Source organism: Pteropus medius, unplaced genomic scaffold (genome assembly GCF_902729225.1).
Source record: "Pteropus medius unplaced genomic scaffold, Ma_sr-lr_union100, whole genome shotgun sequence".
Lineage (NCBI taxonomy): Eukaryota > Metazoa > Chordata > Mammalia > Chiroptera > Pteropodidae > Pteropus > Pteropus medius.
In genome coordinates, this window is record NW_024349801.1 from 19,931,842 (window position 1) to 19,952,548 (window position 20,707).

Below are 20,707 nucleotides of genomic sequence, written 5' to 3' on the forward strand. Positions count from 1 at the left end.
AAGTGCCCCTTGAAATCATCAATATGTCCAAGCAGCATACCCTGGGGGAACGTGCCCTGAACTCCTTCATCATCAGCACACTAAGCATTTCTCAACAGTTCTGGGTGGTAGGCATTTTCTCAAGGGCAAGAAAACAAGAGTGGTTGTGAGCACTTACACAGGGCATGAAGGAACTGCAAGGGGTAGAATTCAGGCCTCTTAAATTTCAACCCAGTGCCCTTTCTGTTATACTGGTCATAATTGCATATGTTTTCTATTTTTGTGTCTGGGCAATAAGAGTGGGCTGCCAAAACATGAAACGGATTTGGTATTAGAATTAGAAGGAACACAGTGAATTCTGCAGGACTTTGTACTCTGTAGCCTTTACCTCTGGCATCTCTGAGGAGACTGTGGGTAGTGAGCAAAGGGAGGAGAGTTCCAGGGAATGAGGATGGGCCCCAAGTGTCCCCCTTGGTCAATGGTCTTCCTTCAAACACACATGCAGGACACACACAATCAAGGGCTCCAACCTCAAGTGATGGTCTTGATAAAAACCATACCAGATTTCCATGACCGGCACGGGGCACCTCTTAGAGTTAAAATAAGAAAGATGAGCACACTAAAAAGAAGCTGGGATGAAAAAATAGGGAGAATGACCAACCAGGAATGAAGGTGTGGATGGGAAGGAGGCAGAGGGCGAAGAACGCATGGGGGTGGGAGAGCAAAGACCGCATTCTCATTGTCTGATGTGCAAGGATAATACTGAGTAGATTGAATGCTGCTTCTGAGATTTCTTCGACCTTTCGATACAGAGCTACATTGCAGGTGTAGACCCTCCACGAAAGTCCTCAGGTGGCATCCAGATCAGCTTCAGCATGATTATATATGATGTGAATGATCACTGGAGAACGGGACTAGGAAGAAGGCTGGGCAAGAGGGTGGTGGCACCTCTATAAACACACAGACCTAGGATCAAGGTAGGCTCCTGGGTCCGCCCCCTGGGGCCATCTTGTTTCAAGGCTCATTTAAGTTTCTGTCGTTTCAAACAGGCCACTACGCTCTGACATGACGAAACGACCCTGCTGCAGAGGCCGAGGTGTTCCAGGTGACCTTGGTGAGCCTCTCAGATTCCTGGTTCTCACTCACTCCCAGACGTCTGCTGCACACAAGGCTTTTCTGGAATTCTGGGTTATTCGATGACCTTCCAAGAAGTCTCCCTCCAAATCCTTTACCTAGAAATGCTTGTTAGAACAGGAGAAGTAGTCTGGAGACTCTGAGTCGTTTACCTGGACACCCTCCGTGACACCAGCTACCGCCACCCCTCTCGGGGGGCTGGTCTATTCTGCACTGGCCAGGGCTCACTTCGGGTAGGGGGCGTCCGGGGTGCGACACGCCCCCGGGGCGGTGTGCCGCCGGCGGGTGTCCAAGGGCAGCGCGGACTGGCCCGCTGCTGATGCTCGGAGCCCACAGCCGATGGGAGGCAGCGTGAGCTCGAGAGAGCCCGGAGCAGCCGCGGTGACCGCGCTGGAGCAGCCTCCTCCCGCTCCCACAATGCACAGGGCGGCGGCGGCTGCAGCATCACCCTCCGCCGAGGGGCTGCGCGGCGACTCCGAGGATCCCGGGCACGCGGAGCGCTCGTAGCTGCTCGCCGCGAGCCCGGGAGCCATGGCGAGGCCCCCGCGGGCCGCCCGCGCCTGAGCCGCCCCGCCCCGCGCCCGCCCGCCCGGCCCTGCTTCCCGCCCGCGGCAGCCTGAGCGCTTCCTAGTCGGCGCGGGCGGCCGCCCAGGCGAGGAGCGGCCTCCGCACAGGCTGGGGGCGTCGGCGCCGCGGGCCCGCCATGGCCGCGTCCGAGCTCTACACAAAGGTAGGGCGCCCCGCGGGCAGCGGAGAGGGGCCGCCAGCTGTCAGGCTGCGGAGAGGCGGGGGCGCGAGGGCTGGACGGCTGGCACCACCCCGCTTCTGAGCATTTCCGAATCCCCGGCCCCGGACGCCCGCCGCCTGCCACGGCGCCTTCCTCTTTCGGGCGGTGATGGGGATGAAGGCGGTGGAGGGAGGCCGGCCTCGGGGGTCTCTGTGGCCCCCGCCAGGCGTCTTGGGCAAGGAGCAGAGCGTGTTTCTGGGAAGGGGACCTGTGTGCATTTACTAGGGTGGGCCTGGGTCAGGATTGCCCAGCCTTCCGGCTCACTTTAGGGAAAATCCTGGCTGGTGGAAGATGCTTCTCTGGTCCATCAGATGGTCCCTCCCTTGGGGACACGCGCTTAAAATAATGTCTAGTGTTGGTATGCATTGCCACTTCTACCACCGGCCAACCTTTCTGTCAGATTATTTGGAATCCTGCAACGGTCGCCAGCCGATTGTCACCTTTAGCTGGCCGATTTCAGATTGCTGCCCTGAGATGGTGAGCCCCTGGGGATGATGCAGCCGGATGAATGCGAGCTGATTCATGGGCTGGTCCGTACTCATTTGTCGCTGGGAGTTTGCAACCTGCGTGTAATCCCTTAGTGCCTTGTTAGGCTCCATGTCTTCACCATCTGCTGGGGCAAGCCTTTTCCTTCTGGGTTTAATTTAAAGGGAAGTGGCATCTTTTTCTTTGTAATATTGACACCAGTATTCTCTGGGTCTGGTAATTGCTGAATGGCATATTTTGGAGAACTGTCCCTTTGAAGACTGTTCTGAAAATTTGCCTTGAGCAGTGTGTGGTGCCCTTTGTGAATATGTTATCATTGGCATTTTTTACTGTAACTCATGTGTAAGTAGGTGTTTTGCCAGCTATCAATTACTTCTAATTACAGTTAACAGAATTGCCTTAACTTTTCAAGTTCCCTTTGCAGTAGAACCTCCATTTAGGGTTCTAGAATTATTGCTTCCAAAAGTGACCCAAGGAAGCTGAGGGCCCAAGATGCAGCATGTTATATGGAGAAAACAGTTCTGGACTCCCATCAAGAGAACTGGGTTCTAGCCCCCAGACCTTTTCACTTGCTGTGTAGCCTTGGGCAAGTCTTTAACCTCTCTGTGCTTCAGTTTCCTCATTTGGGTTAATTATACCTGCCCTGCATCTCTTAGGAGGCTGTTGTGAGGATTAAACCTAATAATAAATAGGAAAGCATTTTGTAACCTGTGAATTTCTCTACGAGGTATACAATTAATTTCTTCACCCATGAAGAGTTTACATGAAATATTCTCTGGGACCCCTTTCTTTCCAGCCCCAGATTTAAAAACAGCACAGTTGAAACTTCTCTCTAAACCTGGTACTTTTTGTAGGGATTGCAGATCTCTAATATATAAATGTATGCAGTTGAAAGCTGATTCAAAGTTTCTTTATTAACAAACATTTATATAGAACCTACTATGTGCCAGGTACTGTTTGTTCTAAGTGCTTTACAGATTAACTCATTTAATCCCTAAATGTACGAGGTGGCTACTAAGAAATATCAGAGTCATTTTCACATGAAGAGATAAAGATCTGTAAACATTCCTTAGTTACTTTGTATAGTTACCCTGCCCCTTTCACTGTTGTGAGGAGGCCATCCTTCAGCTGCCTGACTAATTGCAGGTGGGTTAACTAGAGAGTGACTGGATAAATAAATTGCTCTTGGACTTTGGGTCTATTTTTTTCTGCCAAGAATCATTTGTAGGAAAAAAAAAAAAGACAGTATGATTTTTAAACTGTAATGTTTTGGGCTTCGGTCATAGCTTTTTCATAATGTTTTTAAATTTACCTGCTAGTCATTATAAAGACAGACTGATTTAGACACCCACAGTAAAGTTGAATTTAAGCTTTCTTCTCCTAAATACAATTATGCCTAAAAATAATCTGGTCACTTGGCTAATTCTTTTTGTGAATGGACTTTAGCTTAATGGTGGGCAAAAATATTGGTGCCAGGTACTCTGCTCAGTGTTGGGAGATTCTAACAAACAATACACAATCCTTTCCCTCAAAGGGCTTACAGTCTGCTTCTTATATTCTTGACCCATTTTGAATCTCCAAGGGCACAAATAACCTGCTGTTACTCAACAGCAGGCAGACAGCTGGTATGGTATTAGTAGAAGGTAGGGAGCAGTTTTGGACATGGGGGTGTTGGATGAATGACTCTAGAGATAAAAGCTTGAGTGGTGATTATTAGAGGAAGAGGGAAATCCTTAGAAGTAATATCAATGGATAAACACAAGAATTTTTCCCTTGCAGAGGATTATAGGAAAGGAAATTCTGGGATAGATAACTAGGAAAGATGTATTAGTGACATGCCATAATTATGGTATTCAACATAGTGGTTAAATCTGAAAAGTGCCCTTTTAAAAATGTCTTTCAGAGCTTACAGGCAGATTTTGATGTGTGATACAGATCAGCTTTTATTATGGTGAAAGGCAAGAGACATTCAGTTTATTTTTTTTATATAGCTAAAATGATAATGGTTTTGTCATAGCACTTTAGTGGGCCTTCCATTTTGCAAATTTTTTCAACAGTATAAACATTTTAAGGGCAATGGCTAGGTTCCTAGGATATAATATTTCTAGAAACTAATATTTTGGTTAAAACATGTTGGTTTTTAAAAGAACAGCTTCCATAAAATTAATCAATTTAAAGTGTACAATTTAGTGGTTTTAGTATATTCATAGGGTTGGTGTTGATTTGTTTTTAAATCTTCTTGGCTTGTTCCTAAAAGAATTGAAGGTGTGTATAATATTTCATTGCTTCTAATTTTGAAAATATTTGCTAGTCCTGACTTGCCAGTGGATATCTGAATCATAACATCACCCATAGATGCTTTCAGCAACTTCAAAGAATTCAGCATTCATGGAGCAGGGTTTATTAATTAGACCTAGGTATAGTACCAGCAGCAATAAAATGACATGCTAGTCCTCCTCACTTGAGGTTCCCAGACACCATGGATAGTACCATAAATGCTGTAGAATGGCCAAGATTACCTGACGTTGATTCATTAGGATTCCCCATGGTGTGTCAGGATGTTCAGTTTTGTAACAGTGCAAAAGGACTTAAAAACCCCTGCTCGAGAGCCGTGTAAACTTTCCTAGATGAATCAGCTGTTTAAGCCAGTAGATTATATAGCTGTAACCTTCCTTTCCCACCGTATTCCTTCATTCCTACCGAAGCCACATGGCCTAGATTTTTTCTGGGATAGTTTCAGTTTTATATTCTATGCCATTGTCCCTTTAAACCATCAATCCTGGAAATTCTAAAATTTTAATATCATAAATACATTTTTCAGACTTCTTCCAGCATCTTAAAAGCAGGATGGCAATTTCATTGCCGATCATGTGCCCTGATTTGGGGTTTGGCAAGTGCATTCACTTTCCTCAAAGCCTCTTGTCATGCCCCTTCCATCCGTATTTCCTCCTGATGTCCCTAGGGCTGTTAATGGCACTGCAGTTCTCCTAGTCCCTCACGTTGGAAACCTCCGCAGCCTTTCCCTTGTCTGTTTACATTCTACTTCTTTACCAATTCTAATTTTACCTGACATCTAGCTGACAGTTCTGTCTTAATGACTTGTACGCATTTCTATCTTATAGTTATTTGTGTATATGTCTGCCACTCTCACAATACTGTAAGCCCCCTGAGATGCTGATTAGAGTTTTGTTTACCTTCTGTAGAACCTAGCACACTGTCTTACACACAGTAGGTGCCGATTAAATATTTATTGGATGAATGAAAGAATACTTAGAAGAGAGACCGACTGAAAATAATGGTTTGGGATGATTAGTCCACTTGCAGGAATGAAGCAGGGTATAAAGAAGTGGTTAAACAAGTAAGCACATTTTCAGGCATGTTGAACAGGATGAGTAATAGGAGAACTGGGAGCCAGGGAGACCAGCTGTAGCAGGAAACAAAATGTGTAGTGATGAAGGTCTGTCTGGTAGACTGAGGCGCATGCAGAAGGTATGGGAAAGAAGGGGACAAATCTGAGAGACAGGTCTTTGTGATGGGTTAGATACAGGATGGGAAGGAGAGGGAGTAGTGTAGCTTTGGAAACTAAAATTTAATTCCCATTACATCATGAATTTTTGCTGACTCTTTGGACCTTGTAAGCTACTCAGAAATACTTCTTTAGACTGTTGGAGCAAAGCAGAGTGCTCATGATTTCCTCTTAAAATTTATTGATCTCTCTTGAAGTGTGAAAGTTCAGTGTATTGCCCAGTGGCTAAAAGATGACAGGGAGGTTCTAATTCTAATGAGAGTTGCTACTGATAAACAGTTTAAATCTCCTTGGTGATTAAGCTTTTTAAAGTAGGGGAACACTGGAGGAAGGTCTGTGAATGGGGTTCCAGGGATTTAACTACAATCTCCAAAGGGTTGAGGGGGACACTAACTTTTCTATAGGAGAGTGTGGGAGAGGAGAGATGAACCCCATTACCTTACCTCTTATCTCAGAAGGTAATTTTGCTTCTCTGTTTTTCATTTTATGATGGATTTATGATGGAGAATCTAGGGGCTCGTGGCCCACTGGAAGGTGACTTGGATTTGTCTCCACTTTGGGCAGTTCCTGATGAAGTATAAGGTACTACTATTGGAAGTGTAAACTCCTGGCTGATCTATAGAATAAGGTCTGGCCCTCGGTAAAATATTGTGTGGACAACTCCACTCCTCCCATTCCACCCCACAGTTATGCCGTCTGTCCCACAGTGGTCTTCCCAGACTTTTTCCATTTGTCTGTCCAGGGACTCCCCCCGCCACCCCCCCGCTTTCCTCTAGAACCTGCCTCACACTGTCTGTCTCTCTCTAATCAACTTTATTGAGGTGTATTTTACATGTAATACAATTCACTCATTTTAAATGTACATTTGTATTTTAACAAATATATTCTGTTATATAACCACCCCCACAAACAAGATACAGAATATTATCCTCAAAAGTTCCCTTGTGATTAGCTTCTTCTCTTCCCCAGCTTATTCAGAAAGTATTTCCGAGTTGTGCTTACCCACCAGGGCAGAGGGAGAGTTTGTTTTGTTGTTTGTTTCTAAAAAATGTATGTTACAGTTCCACCTTAGCCGAATCAATAAAGATACTTAATACAGAGAATTGAACTTGGGAGTCACTCCTGTGGAGTTTCACTGACAGTGGGAGGTGGGAATAGGTGGGATAGGAGGTGGGAATAGGTGGGATAGGAGTTTGGGTAGTTGTTTAATCTTCCCTTCACACACTTACCCCTTTACTTTCTTTATGATGTCTGCCTTTCATGCTTTGTTTCCTCAGCCTTAGTAGTCAGTTTTTCCCTTTAACACTTCTCTGCCTGAGTTGTCATGTCAGTCTGGGTTTGTGCTGATACAGGTTTTTGAACTTTGCAGAAATTTATCCCTGACTTCTTCCTGCCTCAGGCATTTTACATTTTTCTGCTAAGCCCTCCTCAGTTGGAAGTCTCCTTAACCAGCAGCCGTTATCATTAAGTATCTCCTGTACAACTGAACCAATTGTATGTTTTGATTTCAAAATAATGACTCCAAACTTAATTGAAATCAAGGGGAAAATGTGTTTTCCATCCCTCAGTGTTCATAGAGACCATCTCTCTACCTTTTGCCTGATGTGCTGCTGTGGCCAGAAAAAGTGAGCAAAATGCTAGACTGGAGGGAGACTGGACACAAAAAAGACAAGTTTTGTCTATCTTAGGTCATTCATACAAAAAATGCATTGGTCCTGTCTAGAAATCCTTTGTGTGTGGTTGGAGTTTCTAATTCTTGATAAATATACACTGAAACTAGAGGATTTTCAGAATAAGAGAAATAAAGTCATCAAGGCAGTGTAGAGGCTAGATAGATTAAAAGAGTAGAACTCTTTAGAAAGATGAAGGTGAGCTGGACAAATGGTGAAGTATTTAACAGCAAAAACTGAAGTTTCTAACATTAAATCAGTTCAGTGGAGATACTTATTAGATCTTGAAATAAATATGTCATTTAAAATGAATTTCTACTTTAAACATTACGTTTTACATTTATGAAATTCTTTACCTCAAGTTATGATATCAGTTAAAATGTAGTACATAAAGAGAAGGGCCTGGTTAACTCACGGATAATAGATCTGACGCACCCACTTACCGAAACCTCTGTTTGACAGTATTAAACAGTTTATGAGCCAGAGCGATTTTAGTTGCAAATAACAGAAACCCAATTCGAAGCCAAAAAGGATTTTATTTGCTTGTATGACCTTAAAGCCCAAGGATGGCTGGCTTTAAGGCTCAGATGTGGTCTCTGGGGCTCTCTGTCACTGGGTGTCATGTCAGACTGTGCTATTTGACATTGGTTTTATCTCAGGACAGCTCTTTTTGGGATGAAAAAGATGATCAGTGGCACCTGCATACCACATGATCTAGCTCTGGACCTGGAGAAAGAGAGCCTGGTAGAGGAATTCTAGTTGCCCTTGCTCGGGGTCATGTGCCATCTCCTTTCACTGCGCTCTGTGGGCCGTAGGGGAAGAATACAAGTGGTCAAGTCGTGCTCGCCACAGGGGCCAGGGGGAGGGCAGGATTGTGATCGTTAGTCCCACTCAGACCTGGTAGAGTGGCTGAGAACTGTTCTGCATCAGAAGGAATAGTGCTGGTGGACAACAAAACAGCTACCCTTAATTGATGTCCATTATGAACCAATCACCAAAAGAAGATTGAGAGAGTTTTGCATAAACAGAAAGACATTGGGTATCTTTCCCTTAGAGAATCATTTTTAATTAAAAAAAAAAAAAAAGCCATGAAGAATTTATACAAGCAATGTTGCTAAAAGCATATTAGAGACTTGGAAGGTATTTTTTTATTCCATCTTAATGAATTAGGGAACCTTGAACCCTATCGCCTTTCCTTCTGATCTCTTTCTGCTGTATTTCCTCAGCATTTCATTTTCCCTTATTTCTTTCACATCTTTCTTGCATACATTATTCTCTTCCCTCATTTTCACTCAGAGAAAAGGTGCAAAATTTCCTATTACCCCTTTTTGACTGTCCGAATCATCCTTCATTCATTGTCGGTATAGTATCTTTTTCTGCTCTCTTACCTTCTGCCCTGTCATCTGCTTCTCGATCCTTCTACTACTTTATTTCATCCAGTCACCCCTAATGCTCTGTTGTACTTTGTTATAACCAAATACTTGTTATTTACTAACTTAGATCAAAGAGGGTACTTTTGCTTTGTTGCCACTCCTTGAATCTGACATCACAATAGGAAGTAATTTTGCATGAGTTTACATAAATCATTTTCTCTGTGTGTATGTATTTTAAACAATTAAACATTTGTGTTTGACTAGTTTTTAGACTAGTTAGAACTAGTTATTGAGCTTATCATACCAGAGTATATACAATAACCAGCTATTACTTTAAAGAAATGATTTCTCTTTTTAAGACATTTTGTAGCAGTGCTTAACACACTTTTTTTTTTTTTTTTTTGCTTACACAACCTGGTATTCCTAGGTGGTCTCCCATCCAAGTACTAACCAGGCCCGACCCTGCTTAGCTTCCAAGATCAGGTTATCTCTGGTGTGTCCAGAGTGGCATGGCTATAGACTTTAAAACACTTTTATATAGGATTGATCTCTATATCTAGAGCTCAAGTTGAGAAAAATCTTATAGTTTGACAAGCATCATTCTCAGGTTAGGAGCAGAAATGGAGATATCCATTAAATCAGGAAATACTTAATAATAAGGAATTTGGGTTAAAGCCTGGATTAAACTTTCATTAACATAATTTATATGATTTTTAAAATCTTATTTTAGAAATGAAAAGTTAAACCCACTACAGCTATTATTGTATTTTAACCCACTCTTTCCGCTTATTCTCATTTTTTTCATCCTAGACCAAGATTTCATCCTAGACCAACCTCTGCACTACTGACATAGTAGAATAGATAATTCTTTTTGTCTGGGGGCTTGCGCCATGCATTGTAAGACTTTCGCTAAATCTCTAGCCTTTATCTGCTAGATCCAGTAACTTCCCCCACTCCCACTTGTGACAGCCAATCCATATTGTCTACAGACAAGGCCCCTCCCCACTGCTTCCCCCCTTCTGCTTAAGAACCTCTGCCCTGGACCTTAAGACTTAGACTAGGGTTAGATAAAGTGAGAAAGAATTAAAAACAGAAACAGATTAATTGGAAAAAAAACTTTAAAAATATAATTGACTTCTCAGTAAATTTTTCTGCTTAGAAAAAAATGATATAGTGTAGACAATTTTGGAAAATACAGAAACATAAAATTAAAAATAAACTAATTATACTACCCAGAGATAATCATTGCCAACTATTGATTTACTTAAGTCTTTTATCTATATCCACAATGGTAATTTTTATAATTTTTAAAACTTAACATGTATTGTGAGAATTTTTATGTTGTTAAATATTTATTGAGAATGTTTTTAATGGCTGCATAATATTCTATTATCTGAATATACCATAATTTACTGCTGTGCGTTTTCACTGTTATAAGAAATATACTACGATAAGCTTCTTTATACATAAATGTTTGCTTGAATTAATCAGTTTTAGTCAATTTAGATTCCAGGTCTCCTTGGCAAGGGTTAACATTTACATTTATGCAGGGTAGGGTATTCATATTTGTTTCATTTTTAAAAATAGCACTTTTTATGTACATTGCTTCAGGGCTAGGTTGACCAGATGTCCTACTTCTGTGAGCTGCTTTCTGCTGTCCAGTACTTTTACTGTTTTGAGAAATCTTCTTAGACTAGAAATATATAAATTTATTTTAAAAATTTAACCTTTTAGAAATCTAAACTTTTTTTCTGAACATTTTCATCATTGTTGCTTTTATTCACTATTTCTCCTTGATTTTGGCAGATGTTATCTCATTGGAGGAATAATTAAATTAGAAAGAATTTTATAAAGAAAAAACCAGGAAGCTACTGTCTTTAAGAGTATAAACAATGTAATATTAAGTTAAAAATTACCTGAAAATTTGTTATTTCATTGTAGATGATATGTTCTCCTAATTAAAACAAATTACCATTTGTTTGAAGTGGTCAAGATGAATTTGCTTTCAGTGGGCAGTCATGAGCTTGAGAGACCTTCAACATCAATACATGCTTTAAAACAATTAGAATGGAGCAAAATATGCCCAGTGTTAAGATAGCACCCTTAGAATGGAATCCTTACAGCACTCGGAAAGTGTTGGATTTTGTAAGGCTCGCGGTTCAATGCTGTATAAGGCAGCCTTCCATGAGGACCAGACCTACACTGACTCCCACTGTAGCCTGACCCACCCCTAAAGAGTCAAGTACCAACCCTGTGCTGATGACTTCCAAATCTCTGTTCCTAACCTGCTTGCTCTCCCTGCAAACCTAGATCCCTACAAACTGTCTTATGGACGTCTTTACCTCAAACTTAACATATTCAGAATGGAACTTGTCATCTCCTCCGTCCCTCTTCATGCCACTCTACCCTACTTAACCTCTGTGTTTTGGTGTCCTCATGTGTAGGATGGGATAGTAATAGTACCTACCTCATAGGGTTGTTATGAGGATTAAATGAGTTAGTTCATGAAAAGCACTTAGAATAATGCCTGGTACATATTTAAGAAATGTTAGCCACTATAATTATTGTTATTACTTTTGTTCCGTCTGGTGAATGGCATCAACATCCATCCATTCACCCAAGCCAAAAACTTAGAAATCATTTACTCCCCCTTCACTCCCAACCAATCAGTTACCATTTCCTGATACTATCCATACTCTATTTGAGCCTTTAATATTTCTTTCCTAGATCCTGAAACAGCTTCCTAATCTATTTGGTGTTCCTGTAATCTATTTTTCTTTTTGCTGACAGAGTAATCTTCTTTATGTATGTACTGCATGTATTGGATCATGCCACTCTCTGGCTTGAAATTCTTCTAATTTCCCATAGGATTTTTGCCTTGAGAAAAAATTTGTTCGTGTAGTGCTTCTCAAACTTCGGCATCCATTTGCGTCACCTAGGAATCTTGTTAAAATGGAGATTCTGATGTAGGTCCGTGATGGGGCCCAGGTCTCTGCATTTCTAACAACTCCCAGGTGATGCCAGTGCTGCTGGATTGAGGCCCACACTGTGAGAAGTGAGGCTGTAATGCATAGAGCTCTTTCTGACTTGCCTTCATCCTGGGCCAGCCTCATTTCTCATGCTTCCTTCCTGGCATTCAGGTCTTCACTTTAAAGTCGAGTGCTCTCCAGGTTTCCTTCTTCCTGCTTTGCAGTATTTCCCTTGCTTGGCTTTCTCTACATTTTGTTCATGAATGAGTTCCTCCGGACTTCGGTCTGGCTAAGACACTCCTGTGTGTTCATATAGAACACTCTGTTTACCTGGGGCCTGATACTTACCATGCTGTATTGCAGTTGTCTATCTTCCCAGAACTTCTCTGAGACCCTTAAGGACAGGGGAAATAATCTCATTTCTTTTGTTTTAATAACAACTTTATTGATGTGTAATTCACATACCATACAGTTCATTCACTTAAATTGTATAATTCAATGGTTTTCATCTGTTTTTTTGACCTAGCATCTAGACCAGGGTTTGGTCCATAGTGAGTAACAAGTCAGTGATTGAACGAATGAATGAATGAAAGACAAAGTATCATTGTAAAGTTTTCTCCAAATCTTCCTCTCTATATTTTTGGGTTTAACATTTCAGCATTCAAATAATCTTATTTATTCATCAATAACACTTCGTGAGCTTCCCCCTCTTTCCTTTCTTTTTGGTACCAGGATGGGAAACACTTTATTCTCTTTGTTAATTTTAATGCATCATTATAGATCCCTGTCTTCAGTTCTCTAGTGCTTCCAGTTTTCTTTTTCAACCTATGCTGTAATGAGTAGTACTGACCCAAAGCACAGATCTTAACATGCTACTCCCTAGCTCAAAACCCCTGGCTAGTCCCCGACCTCCTCCTCTCCCTGCCCTAATTATTTACTGTAGAATTAACTCATTCCTTGGCCTAACAGTTAAGACTCATAATCTTTTTCTAACCCTGTTCACTTGGCTTGATCTTTTACAACAGTGGGGTTTCACTAATGTAGCAATCATCTGGAATGCTTTTTAAAATGTAGATTGCTGGGTCTTACCTCCAGAGGCTTTGAGGCAGTAAGTTTGAGAACCCCAGGAATCTGCATTTTTAACCAAAACCATAGGGATTTTGAGGCAGGCGATCTGTGGAACCCCATTCTGAGACATTGAACCAATCTTCCTGCTTGAGCCTATGTTCCAGCTTTTCTTAACTTTAGACTTCCCTCTTGTCAGAATCGCCCACATAGTAAATGCTCAATAAAAGTTAGTTAAATCAAACTATTTTTGAGTGGTGGTGGTGATTCTTTTAAAAATTATAAGATAATATTACTGTGGACATATTGTCAGCCGCCTTTTTTTCCTGGCTATCCTTAATGTTTCACTTTTATTATAATATGTGAGAATATTTGGCACATAATAGTGACCCAGTAAATTTTTTTTTTTTTTGCTATTTTTAAAAGCAACTGGAAAAACTGCCTCCCTTATATTAAACTTAATTGAGAGTCTTCCGTGGTGAAAGATGTTCCATTACCTTTACTAATAATAGATGTGAAATAGTATAAGAAATGACTTGTGAAATTTCTTTGGGAGCTATTTTTCTTTTTAAAAAGCTTTTTTAAAAAACTATAAAAATAATGTTAAATACAGAACCTTGGAAAATTCAGGAATGCAGAAGAAAAAGTTGCATTATCCTCAGATACTCTATATTTTGATGTATGTCCTTCTAGCTTTTTTTCTGAGTATTTTCTCTAGCAAATGTTTTTGTGTGTATACATACTATTTCGTAGTAAGATTTTTTTGTCTAGTACATTGTGAACATTTTCTTGTGCAAATACACATTCTTCTACAATATGTTTTTTAATGGCTTCAGAGTATTATATTGCATGATTAGTCATATGTTACTCAACCAGTCCCCTATGATAGGTACTTCCAATTTTTTGACAGTTTACATTTAGACTGAAGAGAACCACAAGCCTTTGTGTGTTCCTTTAAAAAGGAATCAATTGTAGTTGTTAATGAATTTGACTATAATTATATTTCTACATAACAATATTGCTACAAAAAGTGATTATCATATCAATGTTAAGATTAATCTAGTTAGAGCTTAGAAGAATTTTAAAAAAAACAATATCAAAGCACTCAGGAATAAATTCTTAAATTTAATTACATATTTGGGATCTCAGAATGCGTCAGCTACAACAGCCCATTACAAAGGAATTCTCCAGATGACAGGGGTAGATAGATGAAGATTATTAATCAGTAGGCCAGGTGAATCAAGGTGTAGCTCCAACTTGAGAGAACAGTAGATCTCTTCCCACTCCAGTATTTTAGAAGCCTTATGGTCAGATGAATTATATTGTAATCTACACATTAATATACCTGCCTTTTCTTGTTAGTTGAAGAGACTGTCCCTGACTAACTAAAGCCACCTGGGATTTGTCAAGCCCTTGTATCCATATTTAATAGCAGAATAGCCTGGTAGTTCATAAACTGTTGGCTTTAGAAATGAAAAGGTTGATTAAGGCTAAAGGGGGAAGAAATATAGTAGAGGTAGTTATTTAAGAAAAAACACATTTACTAAATCAAAAGAAGTACTGTGGGAAATATTCTGAGACATAAGACATATCTTAAAAGCTTAGAAAAGGAGTCTTTTTATTAATGTATTTCAAATAAGCCCCCCTCCCCTTGACATATACTGTAATTAAATGTTTCTTATAACAAGTTTCCAAGTCTAGGAAACTGGCCAGGGATCTTTAGGGGCCCAGTTCTTCAGAAGATATCCAGTTCCTTTGGGGCTAGGGTGGCACCTCCTTTTTGGTCTGTGTCAGGAGCAGCTCCTTAGTCTCAGGAAAGTTAGAAGAATCTGTGGACCATGTGAAGTTGCCTCCTTGGTCACTGTCCCCTGAAGTCATCAGAGTCTAGTTTGTGTTTTGGAGCTGGGGCCTCCACCATGCTATGTTTAACCAGGATCTCAACAAAATGTATAGATGCAACTTAACTGGTTTGCGTAAGGATTAGGATGGCTTATCTGAGTTCATGAAACGCTAAGTGGTGGGGACATTTGAAAGTCAATACCAAGTTAACAAGTCCCTAAGACTCAGTTCTAATCTGTGCCATTCTATACATTAAATCTAGATTCTTAAAATAATTTTGTTTTTAAGATTAAACATCTCCTCTATTCTTATTTGCCTTGCTTCTCTATTGGTTATTTTTAAGGATTTTCTAAGATAACTATCATAGACTATGTTGAAATTTAATAAATCTATATAAGTGGAGACCAAATTATTTAAAAATATATATGGGTAAAATAGATGGAGTAGTGCCACTGTACATGATTCCAACTTGAAAATTGCTTCTGTTGGTCAGCAATTAAGGTTTTGTAAGTCTGAAATTACATAGATTCAATTTATTTAGAATGTGGTCAATATATAGACAAAGAATCCGAGCCAGAGCATTGGAACTCTTGTACATGCTTTTTACTTTAGTCAACTTAATTCCTTAAGTAACCATTTGTCTTTTGAGTTTTATTCTTCGCTGCCGTAGCACAGTGACATCATGTGCAGCTGGAGCTTAAAGAAGGGTCGTGTTAATTAATTCCACTGAAACAAAAACTGCCTCAAGTAGTTAATGGAATAACGGCCTCATTAAAAGACCTTAGACTTTTTTTTTCTGCCCTTCCCCCTCTCAAGGATTAAAGATGGAGAATGGCACAGATTGTTCACTTGAGACCATTTTAAGCTATTAATCTATCTTACAGTCCTCATCCGATGGTTATTATTTCAACAGGAATCATTCAGGCCATGTAGTGATTTTCTCTTATTTTCTCTTGAGGCTCTCTGTTTGCCTTTAGTGACAAGTTTTCAAAGAGTAGTCCATGAACTTTGGCTTTGTCAGAATCTAAAAATGGACTCTATTTTGTTGTTTTATTTATAGCTGTCATATTTTAGTTTAAATACAGCTGACCTAGCAAGCAAAAATCTGTATGTACAGGTAGGGTGACAGATACCAGGTCAGGTTGCTCACTGCATTATTGGTGGGAGGAAGAGGCTATGTATGTTCTCATCATTGTATTCTTCAGCTAATCATACTATCAACTGGTCTTGCTATTATGAAATTCATTATTTTGTCTTCCAAATAGTTAAAGACATAGGGATTCTTGGACAGAGATGGCCAGTTAAGGAAAACCTAAGGTCTAGAGATAAAGTAGGAAGAACCTTTCCCATATAAGATTATCTTGGTTTTCCAACCCAACATTCTTATAATCAGTAGAAGCTCCCCTTTTGTGACCTAACCTTTGAGGACACTGCCTTCGAGCAAACTAGAATGTTTAATCTACTTCTAATTTTAATAGTAGATGAAAAGAGAATAAAAGGAAATTAACATATAACATGGTTTACAGTTTTTTCAGCAATAAAAAGGTATGGATTTCATTGTATTGTTGAAAATATGCTCAGGATCTTATGTGTATTCAAGAGCTAAATTTTTGGGAGCATAATAATAAAGATATAAAGAAAAAGAAAGTAAAAAATAAATACAAGAAAACATGAAAATGTAAAAAAAAAATGCTGAGGAAAGGGTGGTTTGAGATTGGGAAATTTAAGTTGATTACCCAAATATGTGTTACCATATATCTGTAGGGCAAACAGGGTTATTATGTCTTGGGAAGGGAAACAGCATGATGATTTAGGGGACCACTGACATCTACAAATAATACTGGCCATTATACTATAGAGATAAACTCAGAGTGGATGAAACAGGAGGGATTAGACTAATATAGGACTAATATAGATGCATAGTTATGTTTCTACTTTTATTGTTTGTATATTGTCTTTGTGTTGTGATTTTTTTTGGTTGGTTGGTTTTTCAGCTTAGTTGTAATTTTTATCTGAGCTTTCTAAAACTAGCTACAAAATCAGTTTGGATTAGCTGATTCTAGGTTTTTGAAAGATGTGATTGAAACAGCTTTACCACTTTAGGGTTTGTGTGGACCGGACACGCTATGAAAAGAAAGTAGAGGAAAGACTGTTTACAATTTATAAACAAGAGTTAAATTTTATGAATCTGAATGATTACAAAAGAAATACATGAAATGAATGGTAAATACTGAGAACAAATAAAGGAACAAACAGTAATGTGGTATGGTTTAAAGCATGATCTCCAGTATTAGGCTGAACTTCTTCCTGTGTGATATAGGCAAATTAGTAGATTTTATTTATATATATATATCCATCTCACTTAGCTCAGTACTGTCACAACTCCATACATCCTATTATATATATATATATATCTTATATATATATATATATATATATATATATATATATATATCTCACTTAGCTCAGTACTTTAATATCATAATGGAGTCTATTAATGTAAACTCTTAGCTGGTATTATTGGCTTGTCTATTTTAAATGATTTGTAATCATTTGTTCCCTTAAAAAAAATCATAGCCCTAGAGAGATCTCTCCTTACCATACTTGTGAAGCTTCTGCAAGGTTTCAAGACATGAGCTATGCATAGTAATGCAATTTTCCCTCATTCTATGTAGGGTTTGTCTAGAGATACTCTTTCAGTTATAATCTCTCTGCAACTCAGCATTGTCAGCACCATCTGACATAGCTATAGCTGTCATCCCAAGTCCTGTTTTAATCTGTCTCCTTCATTAGCATTTTTGACCTTTTTTCTCTCAGAAAGAGGAATTTATTCTAAACCAGGGCTCTTACTGGTCCCACACCCTATTGTAATTAACTGGCATAACTAGCATTTTATGCATAATATAGACATGTGCTATAAACTGTTGGTTGAATCTCAAAAGCCAGTCCTAACCCCATTTTCTCTTGCCAGTGTTTGAAAGACAAATATGCCTTTTTCTAACTGTTGTTTCAGTTAGAGCTAGCTGTATGATTCGGTTTGGCCTAATGTAATATGACCAGAAATATTCTGGAGGGCCTTTACAGGGGGAAAAAGTTGCTTTTCCGATAAAAGGAACAGAAGTAGTAGAGTTGTTTGGATGCATATCCCCTCCTTTCTTCCATTCTTAAGTGTGGAATAGGATGTATGGAGTTGTGACAGCAAAGTTGCAATCATGAGGCAATGAGCCTGAGAATAGAAAGTTAACAAGCTAAGGTGAGCAGTAAGTTATAGAGTCTGGGTTCTTAATTGTATTATTGAGCTGTCGTCAGAACAATCCCAAGATAACGTTCTTTGGACTTCTTGTCTCATACCTTATTGAAGTCCTGATAGTGTTAGCTTGTACCTGAAAGCATTCCTAACTTGAACAAGATGTGGCAGCTTTAATGTGAATAAAGTTAAGATAAATTTGGGGAGATTTGTCCAATTTGTACTGTGTTATTTATGCACAAAATAAATGCAGGTAACATGGGAATATGACAGAATTCAAGAAGTGAAAAATGAATTCTAGTCATACTTTTGACATTGCAAAACATGGACATTAATATTAAATAATTCAGTCCTAGTTGTAATTTCTAGGTTCTCTGGCTACCTTCTGAGTCCTTTCCCACATTATCTATGAATTTTTAAAGTCTTGTTTTCCTCAGGCTTAGAAACCTGAACATGACATCGGCAAGGACTAAAATTTCAGTAATAAGGGAAAAACTGGGTATGAGTGAAAGGGAGTGGGTAAAAGCTGTCAATTAGAAGAGTGTGTAGAGACCATACTTGTCTTCCAGCCAGCTTTATTCCTGAGATATCCTGAAGCTTAGCGTTCTCGAATTTCAAAGGAGGAAGAAGAGAACAAGATAGTAGAACCGCGAGAGGCAGTGGAGGCAGCAGCAGCAGCAGCAGTCATTGAAAGCCTGGAAAAATTCCTTGCAAGCGTTAAAAAGCCCCTTCAACTTTGAGGTTCACTTCCACTTGGTCTCTCAACTCTCATGTGTTTATGGTGAAGCCATGCTAACCATATACTTAACTCAGGCCTGTCAAATTTTAGATTATCTAATGATGTTAAGATATTTGGTAGATTTGTTCATTTGGTATGAAAGTTTAAAGTAGAAATAGGCAAGGAAGAGAATGCAGGTGAGAAAATACAGAGAAGTCTTGTGAAAAAAGTAAGTAAGAATTTAAGGAAACTGGACTATGTCATGAGATGAACACGTTAGTAACACTTTCCATTGAGGAATTTCTCTTACTTAAACTTTATCATTTATTGAGACTCCCAAGGCAATGCCTCTTTTGCATCCTTCTAAAGTTAATCATAAAGGAAAACACTAATTTCTTTGTGTAACTGAAGAAATAAACCAAAATATTGTTTACCAATGGCACAATGAGAGACTTATGCTTTAAATGGAGGCTGGCACGCACAAACTCTCATATATGTTCATTTGTCTTTTACTTTGACCAACAAACTTGATAGCCTCTCTGTTTTGGAAATGGCTAGCCTTATTAATCACGCATTTCTTTAGATGAAGCATGGTCAGAGGAGATATTTCTGGTCCAGAGGGAGAAAGGATTTATAAAAGCACTTTGGTCACAGATGGAAGGGCTGCAACTGCAGCACTATTAGATTTAGATCTCATGTACAAGTGATACAGAGTAATCACAAGCTCCATTTTCCATTTCCACCTCACTCTTGTTCAGTGTTAGACTCTGAGTGCTTTTGATCATATTAGAATCCATTTTGTCTTGTGTTTTGTAAATTTTTTTAAATTTGATTTTAGTTTACATATTTAAATACTTTATTGACTGCTATTAAAAAATATTAACAGCATCTCATATTGATATCGATAGATGTCCAGGATGTACTGAGTAAAAAAAGAACAAGTTAACTTATCCCACAATTTCAGTTATACCACAATTTTGCCTTACCCTGCCTCAGCCCCACAAAGCCTAGAATCCAATAGTATGTCCAGGGATTTTAAGAATCTTAGATGTTATTTTATCTTCAATATGCTTTATAGAATTTCAGACTGCCTTCCTGGGCCAGTAAGATATTTGTAGAAATCGATTAAATTTTTACTAATGCTGGGTGGTACCATAGTGTAGTGGTTAGCACATCTGCTTTACACACAGAAGGTCCAGGGTTTGGGCCCCAGGTGGAGCAACAGACCATACCCCGGGAGCACCAGGCTCCCGGGTGCCCGCAGCGTGCGTGTGGGAGGAGATGCCCCGCCTTCAGAGATCCAGTGCTTAAGGGGAAAAACGGCAACATCCATAGGTCAGGGGCGGAAGTTGTGTGTGTGGGGGGGAGATTAAAGAGGGGGGAAAAAAGTTTTACTAATGCTTTTCCATTAGTGGTTAATGTGAGTGATTATTTATGTAGTAATCTTGGTATTGGGCTGGGATTTGCAAACATCAAATGAAAGACAAACTATAAAGGAAAAAAATAAGAATTTAAATAATTTAAACTTCACAACAACAAAACAAAATACTGTAAATGACATTAATAAGCAAATTGATAGAATAGGAAAATATTTTCAGTTCTTTGATTAAGGGCTCAATATCCTTAATATATAAAATAGTAATAAAATTTGTAAGAAAAATTAACACCCTAGTAGAAAAGTAGATAATGCTTAAAGTAACACTTCACTAATAACCTAAGAAATGCAAATTAAGATGATGAGATACTATTTTTTTACCAATCAAATTGATAAATATTTTTTAAAAATACATTTGTTATTTAGGGACATGAACACTATCATAAACTGCTAGTGAAAGTGAAATTAGTAGTTTTTCTCTAGGGCAGTTTAGTGATATCTACATCAAAAACTTTATAATTTTTTACATCCTTTGAGCC

At 39.1% G+C, this 20,707-nt stretch overlaps 1 protein-coding gene across 10 annotated transcripts in view; it reads left to right on the top strand.

Annotated features, from left to right (window-relative positions):
- Positions 1-1,601: 1,601 nt before the first annotated feature.
- The window catches only part of MYO5A (myosin VA), a 157,087-nt gene continuing 137,981 nt past the window's right edge, over positions 1,602-20,707 (top strand). For 9 of the 10 annotated variants that reach the window (XM_039889012.1, XM_039889015.1, XM_039889018.1 and 6 more), the window contains exon 1: positions 1,703-1,843. In XM_039889012.1, coding sequence (XP_039744946.1) covers positions 1,817-1,843 — 27 coding nt within the window. In that variant the 5' untranslated portion in view covers positions 1,703-1,816. Of the gene's footprint in view, positions 1,844-20,707 lie in introns of all 10 variants that reach the window. The other variant, XM_039889014.1, reaches the window with a different exon arrangement.